The following is a 10,658-nucleotide window of genomic DNA, read 5'->3' on the forward strand; positions in this document are numbered from 1 at the left end:
AAGTGTGAGTGGACAAATTAAAATGCTTGTCCAGGCGCAGTGGCTCGTGCCTATAATCCCAGTACTTTGGGAGGCCGAGGTGGGCGGATCACCTGAGGTCGGGAGTTCGAGACCAGCTTGACCAACATGGAGAAACTGTGTCTCTACTAAAAATACGCACACCCAAAAAATTAGCTAGGTGTGATGGTGGACACCTGTAATCCCAGCTACTCGGGAGGCTGAGGCAGGAGAATCACTTGAATCTGGGAGGCAGAGGTTGTAGTGAGCCGAGATTGTGCCATTGCACTCCAGCCTGGGCAACAAGAGTAAAACTTCATCTCATTAATTAATTAATTAATTAAATGCTTGTTCTTAGACTGGGTGTGGGGGCTAACGCCTGTAATCCCAGCACTTTGGGAGGCCGAGGTGGGTGGATCACTTGAGGCCTGGAGTTTGAGACCAGACTGGCCAACCTGGGGAAACCCTGTCTCTACTAAAAATACAATAAATAGCTGAGTGTGGTGGAACACTCTTACAGCTATTCGGTAGGCTATGACATGAGAATTGCTTGAACCTGGAAAGTGGAGGTTGCAGTGAGCTGAGATCGCACCACTGCACTCCAGCCTGGGTGACAGCACGAGACTGTCTCAAACAAATTAAAATGCTTGTTCTTAAACCTAATTTAAAAGTTTTTAAAGGGTACGAATGCCTATAGTTGTATAAAATATTTAAAAATATATAGTAACAATTCTAACATGAAGTAACTGTTCAACTATAATGGTAATTCAGTATTACGTGCCTATCATGAAGCAGTCATGATGGAGGCCTCTTTTTGCTATAACTTGTGATTTTAACAAGCAATTATATATATAGCCTTTCACAGTTTTATTCTTTATAAATTTGAAGTACTTTTTTTATGGTAAAGGCTACTGGTAAGTATGTGTGTACAGATTACTGACCTTTTTATCACTTTGACCACCATCTGTTAAACTTGGAGTATGACTAAAACGGCAGTTCATTTTTTCAGTCTGAGGCCCAGAGCTTAATGTTTTGAGAATACTTTAATTGTATCTCCCTGAAGTTAAGCTAGGGGAAAACTTTAGATTCTGATTGTTGTTATTTAATTAATTTATTTATTTATTTTTATTTTTATTTTTTTTGAGACGGAGTTTCGCTCTTGTTGCCCAGGCTGGAGTGCAATGGCGCGATCTCGGCTCACCGCAACCTCCGCCTCCTGGGTTCAGGCAATTCTCCTGCCTCAGCCTCCTGAGTAGCTGGGATTACAGGCACACGCCACCATGCCCAGCTAATTTTTAGTATTTTTTTAGTAGAGACGGGGTTTCACCATGTTGACCAGGATGGTCTCGATCTCTTGACCTCGTGATCCACCCGCCTCGGCCTCCCAAAGTGCTGGGATTACAGGCTTGAGCCACCGCGCCGGCCTGTTATTTAATTTTATGACTATTTGGTGTATAAAAGATATTTTAGGTTAGACTGCTTTAGTATATAAGTGAAAGATTGTAGTTATAGGTAAGCATATTAAATGAAAATTAGGATAATGAAGCTTCTTTTGAAAGTTAAATACTTTTGGGGTCTGGAGTTACAATGGATTTGAGCTCAGAAAATCATACCTTATTTTCTTTCATAAATGAAATAAACCTAAATATTTTTATCAGCAAGTATAATTAAATACAAACATTAGTCATAATTGAAAGGTCAAGTGAAGATAATAAATGTTTGTAACACTGCAGGAGAAATTTGACTAAAACTAGATTCACAGGTATTAAGGTAACAGGACAATTTTAATAATGTATTTGATCAAAAACATGTATTTTACTTTACATTCTCATTTCAGGGACCGTCTTTTCCTCCATTGTCTGAGTATGCTCCACCACCGAATCCAAACTCTGACCATCTAGTGGCTGCTAATCCGTTTGATGACAACTATAATACTATTTCCTATAAACCATTACCGTCGTCAAATCCATATCTTGGCCCTGGTTATCCTGGCTTTGGAGGTTATAGCACATTCAGAATGCCACCTCACGTTCCGCCAAGAATGTCTTCCCCATACTGTGGTCCTTACGCACTCAGGAACCAGCCACACCCATTTCCTCAGAATCCTCTGGGCATGGGTTTTAATCGACCTCATGCTTTTAACTTTGGGCCACATGATAATTCAAGTTTTGGTAATCCATCTTATAATAATGCACTAAGTCAGAATGTCAACATGCCTAATCAACATTTTAGACAAAATCCTGCTGAAAATTTCAATCAGATTCCTCCACAGAATATTAGCCAAGTTTCTAACCCTGATTTGGCATCTAATTTTGTTCCCGGAAACAGTTCAAATTTTACTTCTCCATTAGAATCTAATCATTCTTTTATTCCTCCCCCAAACACTTTTGGGGGTCAAGCAAAAGCACCAGCCCCAAAACAAGACTTTACTCAAGGAGCAACCAAAAATGCTAATCAAAATTCCTCTGCTCATCCACCTCACTTGAATATGGATGACACAGTGAATCAGAGTAATATTGAATTAAAAAATGTTAATCGAAACAATGCAGTAAATCAAGAGAACAGCCGTTCAAGTAGCACTGAAGCAACAAACAATAACCATGCAAATGGGACGCAGAATAAGCCACGACAACCAAGAGGTGCAGCCGATGCCTGCACCACTGAGAAAAGCAATAAATCTTCTCTTCACCCAAGCCGTCATGGCCATTCATCTTCTGACCCAGTGTATCCTTGTGGAATTTGTACAAATGAGGTAAACGATGATCAGGATGCCATCTTATGTGAGGCCTCTTGTCAGAAATGGTTTCATCGGATCTGTACTGGAATGACTGAAACAGCCTATGGCCTCTTAACTGCAGAAGCATCTGCAGTGTGGGGCTGTGATACCTGTATGGCTGACAAAGATGTCCAGTTAATGCGTACTAGAGAAACTTTTGGTCCATCTGCAGTGGGCAGTGATGCTTAATCACAGGTATTACCTAAAGTGGGTTTATTTTCCTGTGCATTACAGAAGTTCAGTGACACAAGATTTTAATGTTTTACATTATTTTTTTAAATGCACACACAAAAATATTATTTACATGTAAGTTTTTACTAATAATTCATTTCATTACTAGAGCAAATTTTGTATTGTCTTTGCCTGCTATCTAAAATGAGAATCATGTATATGGCGGTGCTTTAGAAACATTTATAAATATATGTTAGTTGTTATTTATCACAAACAAAAGCCTCTTGAAGCTTCAAAGTAGTATATAACAAATGTAGGCAAGTTTTAACTTTTAAAAGTTAAAATCATTGAAAAATGGATATTTAGTGCTGAACTTTGGTTGTACCATATTAAAGATTTAGTTCAAAAAGTTTATCTAGGATCCACTTAACATGTCTTCACAACATAATATATGTAACTGTAACATGGGGGAAAGTATACATTTTTATGGATTAAAAAAATAATAGTATGACACCAGATTTTTCCTTCACTAGGGTCTTTGGAATTAATTTCATATTTTCAAGTGAGTTTTCAGGATATCTGTACAGATACGAGACAGATCTTAGCATATAGTAAATTCTCAGTATTTGTTGATTAACTTGTGGATGCTACCACATGAAATTGCTAATATTAGATCAGTTGAAAATTGACTGCAATTAGTAAAATTGGCATAACGTATTTTTCCAGTTGTGCTATTTGTAGTATTATGCTCCTGATTTTCTTTGATATTGAGTTGTTTTGTTATTGTTTATTATTTACCAGAGAAATAAATACTATAGTATCCATAGAAGAATTGTGAATACTTTTTGTATAATTTTGAACTGGGACATAATACAAATGAGGAAGGAAGAAATATCAATTTGGCCTTAAAGGGCTCTGCTAGCAAAAGCACTACCCAGTGTTCATTTGAAAAATCTTGTTCCGGGGATCTGAATTTCAAAAATGAACTTTAGGGGAGATCAAAATCCATTTTAAACAAAGATCAATTAAGAGCCAAAGTGAAATTGAACTCAAAAACAACAAATTGAAGGCTTGCAGCAGACTTAAGAAGTTTCCGCTGGCTCTGGGGTAAAGTATAAAAATGGACCTGAGTACCCTCTTGAGGGATGATCAAGCATGGAGACAGTTGGAAGTGTGCTCATTAAGATTCAAAACAGCGGAAATCCATTTTTGGAGCAGATCATAACCTGTGGCCAAAAAAAAAAGTGTACTGCTTGACAACTAATGGCCATTTATACAATCGCTGGAGGCTGGTATCCCTGATGTGTTGCCACCATTATCATTGCAACCAAAAAAATTCTGAAGGGTGTTTGATGATCTACAAAGGAGATAATTATTATTATTTAAACCCAAGTGAAACAATGATGGCAGCAGTGTATTATCAAGAAATTTAAATTATGCATGAAAAATGTGATTTAAAAACAATGTCCTTTGGTTAGCACAAGAAGCTACAGTTTTACAGACAAGGTCTCAACCTCACATGTCACAAGCCACTGAAGCAAAGTTAAGTGACTTGGGCTATGAAATTTTGTCATGTCCTTTTTAGTCACTGGACCTTTATCCAATAGACTACTATCTTTATCGTTTGGAGCTTTTTCTAAGAAACAACGCATCCCCCAATTGAGTTGCAGTAACTAGAAGATGTGAACAATTTTTATGGTCTAACCAATGATGAATTTTATAAAACTTAAACCTTTAATATTCTGTTGGAAGAAAACTGTGCTCCTGATGCATATTTTGATTGAATAAAAGTTATTTTTTTAACTACAGTGTTTTAATTTTGACCTACAAAAACAGCAATTTCATATGGTACAAGCTAATAATAGAAGGTTTTCTCCATTTACCCTTGACTAGTTAGAGGTGAATACAAAATATTTTCTGTAGTTGTAAAATATTTATCTTTACAATTTTAGGAAACAAAATGATATAAACTATACTTCTAGGTACTCCATGTGCGAAAACTTTACCAGTTGAAGCAGGTTAAAATGTTAGACATATATCTCTCAATGTTTAAGGACCTAGTTATGTTTTTCCTGAAAGTTAATGAGTGCTGATTCTTAATAAATGATGCACTGCATGCTCTATGCCTAGTCATAGCATCAGATCATGATTTATTATTACTCTGAATAGGGCTAGACAGATATTTTGAGTAGAACTTACCAATGTTCTCAGGAGTTAACACTACATGGTAGTACTTGAGTTGTGATCATTACTAAAACTGATTATGCAGTTTCTTAAACCCTTTGTCTCTTTAAGTTTCAGTAGTTAGCTGTTTTTGTGAAAATGAAATAACCTCTCCCAAGCTAGTCTAAAGGTGTTTGTTATGTAATGTGATTCATTTTCTGTTTCCACATAGTTGTTTTTAAAAACCTGCAAACAGGTCAATTTTTATTCAGGTGTTTAGGTCTTCAAAGCACCTTACTTTAAATAAGAATCTGGAAATATTCAACAGAAAAACTGTCATTCTGACAGTGAATCATAGCCAAACTACACCCATAGTTGATAAAAAGTGTTCATGTGTTTGAGTTCATTTTCTTACAAGTTCTACATTTGTGTCTACATAACGCTAAGTCAAAAGTTATATAGATGCTTTTAGATGGAAAAAGTGATTAATTATAAGAATAGCCAGATGATAATTTGTCTGAAGGAAGGCTGTTATACAAACTGAAATGACTTCTTAAGGACAAATGATAAACTGCCTTCAACTTTAAAAATATGCAGTGATGGAAAAAAACACAGGTGGAATTGTACCTTTTTTGGTGTAATCCTTTTCCTTCACTGAAAGTCCTCAACACACACACACACACACACACACACATACACACACACACACACACACACACACATACACACACACACACACACACACACACACACACACACACCAGTTTCTCCTACATCCTTGAGTTTTGCTGAAGTTGAACCCGGGTAACTATCAGTATCACCAAAGCCAGGTTGTTGACAGAAAGGTGGGTTTTGTTTTGTTTTGGTTTGGTTTGGTTTGGTTTGGTTTGGTTTGGTTTGGTTTGGTTTGGTTTGGTTTGGTTTGGTTTGAGACAGAGTCTTGCACTGTCACCTGGGCTGGGGCGCTGTGGCATCATCTCGGCTCAGTGCAGCCTCCACCTCCCAGTTCCAGTAATTCTCCTGCCTCAGCCTCCGGAGTAGCTGGGATTGCAGGTTCCCACCACCACACCCAGCTAAATTTTCTATTTATAGTAAAGACAGCGATCACCATGTTGGCCAGGCTGGTCTCAAACTCCTAACCTCAAGTGATCTGCCTGCCTCAGTCTCCCCAAGTGCTGGGATTACAGGCGTAAGCTATCACACCCAGGCAGACAGAAAATTTTAAAAAGCGTCAGTTTCTTTCTCAGAACTTGATTTGCTCATGCACTAGACAGTTTCTGGTCCACAGGCTTCTAGGTGTTACTTGACTCACTAATACTGAAACAGCTTAGCTTGTGAAAGATAAATTATTCTTCAGATAGAGTGCTTAGAATTAGATTTGTGATCAGTGTTTTCCTTTTGTGTGAAATACTTTAGAGTACTTCTATTATCATTCTTGTTACTCAGATTAGAAGGTTATATACATAAAACTGAAGATTTTCTTGTACGAGTGCTTATGCTTCATAGATAAACACAATGTAAAAAAATCTAGTGTTTTGGTGGTTTGTTTTAGAGTCCTAACTCTGCCTAGTTGCAGAAAAAAAACCCTCTTAATAGTATGGGTCATCATGAAATCTGCCAACTTCAATCCAAGTAAGTATCAAGAGTCTTCATTCAATATTCTTTCAAACTTGTTTGTCTTGAACAAATTAGGGTTTTAGCACTTACTGTTCAGTGTACTATAGTAACTGTATTTAGTAGTAAGAAAATATATAAGCAATGATTTTTTAAAAGGGAGTTCTCAAGAGTTTTGCATTTCTTTCTGCAGTATATAGAGCTTTCATATGCATGAACATTTGTGCTGTTTTATATTTTTTTCAATTAAAAAAATGTTTAAAAGTGTCCAGGATCCCAAAGTTCATTTGTAAATAGTGGCTTGGAACTCTACGAAATAGGGAAGCTCCTAAAGGCTCATTTAAACTATAATCTAGTTAATAGTATCGTGCTGAGCTCTCAGTTTTCTCTAGGAAACCTATCAATCAATGTAGGAGGGAGAAAGAAACAGAGGTCTTGTCTTTTTCCTGATGTGATTAGGAAGTTATTTGTTATGGGTTTCTTTGCATTTGCCCTCTTACCATGCTAAACTCTGGTGAAATGTATAAGCAGGCTTGTCTTTTCCCCTCCTGGATGCGCGGTGCTTCAACGTTTTAAATTTTTCCTCCCCTCAGAAATCCTATGTCTTTGTGTGACAGTAATAGGCTAGACTTTAAGAGAAAAGCATTTTCTACTAAGGTATGAATGAAGATAGTGAGAAAAGTGTCATTAAATTTCTTTTTTCAAAAAGGATGTTTATTAAGAATGCGTTTTTACTTTCTAGCATTTCAGACAATATGACCACATTTCAGATACTGTGGAAAGCAGTACTTTTAGTGAATTAGATGGTACTGTCTGAGGGTACTTTCCATTTCCTTTAGGTTGTTGTGACTTTTCACTGCTTCCTCTCCTCTAATTCTAAACTTTGAGATTTTCTTCTCATTTCTAACTTTTAGTAACTTATTCTATTCAGTAGAGCATTACAAAAGTCACATCTGCATCTTCCAACTTGTGGTACAGTGATGGAAATTTGAAAGCACCCCTGGAGCTTTCAATTAAAAAAGGCTAGGGATAGCATTAACATATCCCAAGACAAGTGATGTAGGGGAAATAAAGGAAAGACTGTGGCCAGGTATATGCCAGGCATTAATACACCAGAGATTGCCTGTATTTAATTTAAAACTTTCAATGAAACTCAATGGATAAGCGTCATCTTTGTCATATTTTATCAATAATACTTTACTTGCAATTATATTAAAACTTAAATACTTGTACCTTTATTGTTCTGTAGATGTGTAGATGATGTTGCTTGTTTGTCAAAATATTATCTTTTATAAAAGAAAGTCCTGCTTCTTATCATGATGTATGTGACTTAAATGATTGTTTCATATTAAAACTATTTCTTCCTTATGTACTGTTTACATATACCTCTTTTTGGGATATTAGTTCAGTACTTTTATACAAATCTGAGTGTGTTCCACATTGGTGACATGTATTTTTGCAGTAATTTTTTGTTTTGTTCTTAGAGCATGTCTAAAGTAACACATGCACTAGTGCTGTGGTCTGTGGCAAAATTACTGTAATTCAAATTGGAAAAAAAAATGTTTCCAGACTTTGTCCAACATTTATTCCTATGGCAAAGGAAATTACTATGTAATACTAATTACTTCTTATGCTGGTATGTTTTAAGCTACTCTATGAAGTATGTGAAACATCATTATTTATGGATTAATAGATGGCCTGATGTCTTTCAAATGGGAGAGGGGTAAATTATGGTGTTATCAGCTCATGACATTTGTAATACAATAAATCTTAAAATTTTTATCTTCGACTTACAGGTAAAATTTACGAAATAATTATCTTAAATGGCAGTATGTATTAGGATTTTTTAGCCCATACTACTAAAATTATATAGTAAACTTTGAACTTATGCTGATTATCTTCTAACCAAAAAAGACATCATTCACTTCATCATAACCAAAATAAGTCATGCTGTGATATTTATCTTCATTTATTAAGACTTTATTAAGATACCATAAGACTCCTCTAATTTACCTGGAATTTTTAACCATTGGTTCAAAGACTTGAATGCTGTTTACTTTGTACTAAATGATGAAAGGATTTGGTAATAAAGGTTATCATCAGGATTTTAAAGAAAAATGTTTAATCTTGAAGACAAATTTTTAAACTTTATTTTAGAGGTGTTAAGAATAATAATTTTAAAACATTATCTTGTCATTAAGACAAATACTCAAAAGCATTGTAATAAGTAAAACTTGGCCAATGCAAATTTGTGTATTTGAAATTATATGCTTGAAAGAAAAAAAATGAATGCTTGTGAGTGCTTAAACGGCCTATCTTTTTAAAAATTCAAGTTTTAGACATATCAGTTTAAATTATCCTGAATTAATAAGGTTTTACTATATCAATGATGTATATTACGAAGTGTCTACATATGTTAATGATATCTCTGTACTGCACCATATTCGGCATGGTTATGGTATATTTTGTACTTTTGATTGTTGACTATTGATAGGATTCATATAGCAATAAATCTGACTCAATATTTTTTAAAATGCAGATACCATACTGTATCATAATCCTATTATATTTGACTTGAATGCCCAAAATTTTCATAGGTCTAGATGTTAAAAATTTAGTATTACATGTTAGGGATTTATTTTTGTCTTCTGTTTTCACATACAATTAGAACTAGGTTTGTTTCAATTTAGATCATAGAAATTTAAAGAAGTATTATTCATGAATTGCATTGTGGAAAAATTTAAATAAAGTATGAAATGACTAGATTACCCCAAATTGTTTTTTTTTTAATGTGGTTAATGACCAGGTTACAATTTTCAGACGAATAAAATTGGCTTGGTAAGTGATTGAATATAGTAGATAATGGATGTTTGACTCTTTAAGGGCTTCCAAGTGTTAAACAAATACATTCTCAATTCTTAATTACGTCATAGTAACTACTTAAATAATGGTAAGCCAATTCTCCTTTTTGAGATATTTAACACAATTTGCCTCTTCTGATCCCATTCCCTTCTTCCCTAAAAACCATGCTAGAATTTAAAATTGGAAGTGTTTCATTTGTCATCTACATTTTAGTTTTTTTATTCTATAGATAAGTAATAAGACAAGTAGAGGTTCTGCTGTCAAGACAGTCTGTGTTATTGTTGGCCATTCTTTTCAGGGATAATGCTTAATGTCATTTGTGCATTGTATAAGGAATGTTGTTTATCAGTATATAGACCTACCATTAGTAGAAGTGATGTATGGCAGGCTTTCTTGAATAATATGTATTGTAAGTTTGTTTCCTATAGTGTTATTATGCGTCAGATTCTTTTAAATAAAGCTAGTTTTTAAAGAGAAAAAGAACTTTTTTAAGTGTTTGACTTTCATCAGGACAAGTAGATGTGAGAATCTTGGCTATGGGTGAGAGATGCCCAATGTAACATCAACCAGGGAATAGCCTACAATTTACCAGTGTAATTTTATACCGAGGAGGGAATCAGAATTTTTAGTCAGGCCTTGGTGTATACATATTTTTCCTGTGAAGTTTATTCATAAAACCGAATCCTGGATTTCCTTATAAAATTGTGAGTATGACATACCTACTTTGTTTTTAACAATTTGGGACTTTAGTTGTGTTAATAAAAATTATTTGCAAAAGAATTTTACAACTTCAGCAGCTTAATGATCCCTGGGACAGAGACACCATTGTAACAAATACTAAGAACAAACTTGTGGCTGGACACGGTGGCTCGGGCCTTTAAGCATAGCACTTTGGGAGGCCAAGGTAGGTGGATCACCTGAGGTCAGGAGTTTGAGACCAGCCTAGCCAATATGGTGAAACCCTGTCTCTACTAAAAATACAAAAATCAGCCAGGCATGGTGGTACCTGCCTGTAATTGCAGCTATTTAGGAGGCTGAGGCTTGAGAATCGCTTGAACCCAGGAGGTGGAGGTTG

General features: G+C 35.3%; 1 protein-coding gene across 2 annotated transcripts in view; it reads left to right on the forward strand.

The window, feature by feature from the left end:
* The window catches only part of PYGO1 (pygopus family PHD finger 1), a 51,898-nt gene extending 41,832 nt beyond the window's left edge, over positions 1-10,066 (forward strand). For both annotated transcript variants that reach the window (XM_074394215.1, XM_039462969.2), the window contains exon 3: positions 1,835-10,066. In XM_074394215.1, the coding sequence (XP_074250316.1) occupies positions 1,835-2,962 (1,128 nt within the window). In that variant the 3' untranslated portion in view covers positions 2,963-10,066. The remainder of the gene's footprint in view (positions 1-1,834) is intronic.
* The last annotated feature ends 592 nt before the right edge of the window (positions 10,067-10,658 follow it).

Source organism: Saimiri boliviensis, chromosome 2, assembly GCF_048565385.1.
Source record: "Saimiri boliviensis isolate mSaiBol1 chromosome 2, mSaiBol1.pri, whole genome shotgun sequence".
Taxonomy (NCBI): domain Eukaryota; kingdom Metazoa; phylum Chordata; class Mammalia; order Primates; family Cebidae; genus Saimiri; species Saimiri boliviensis.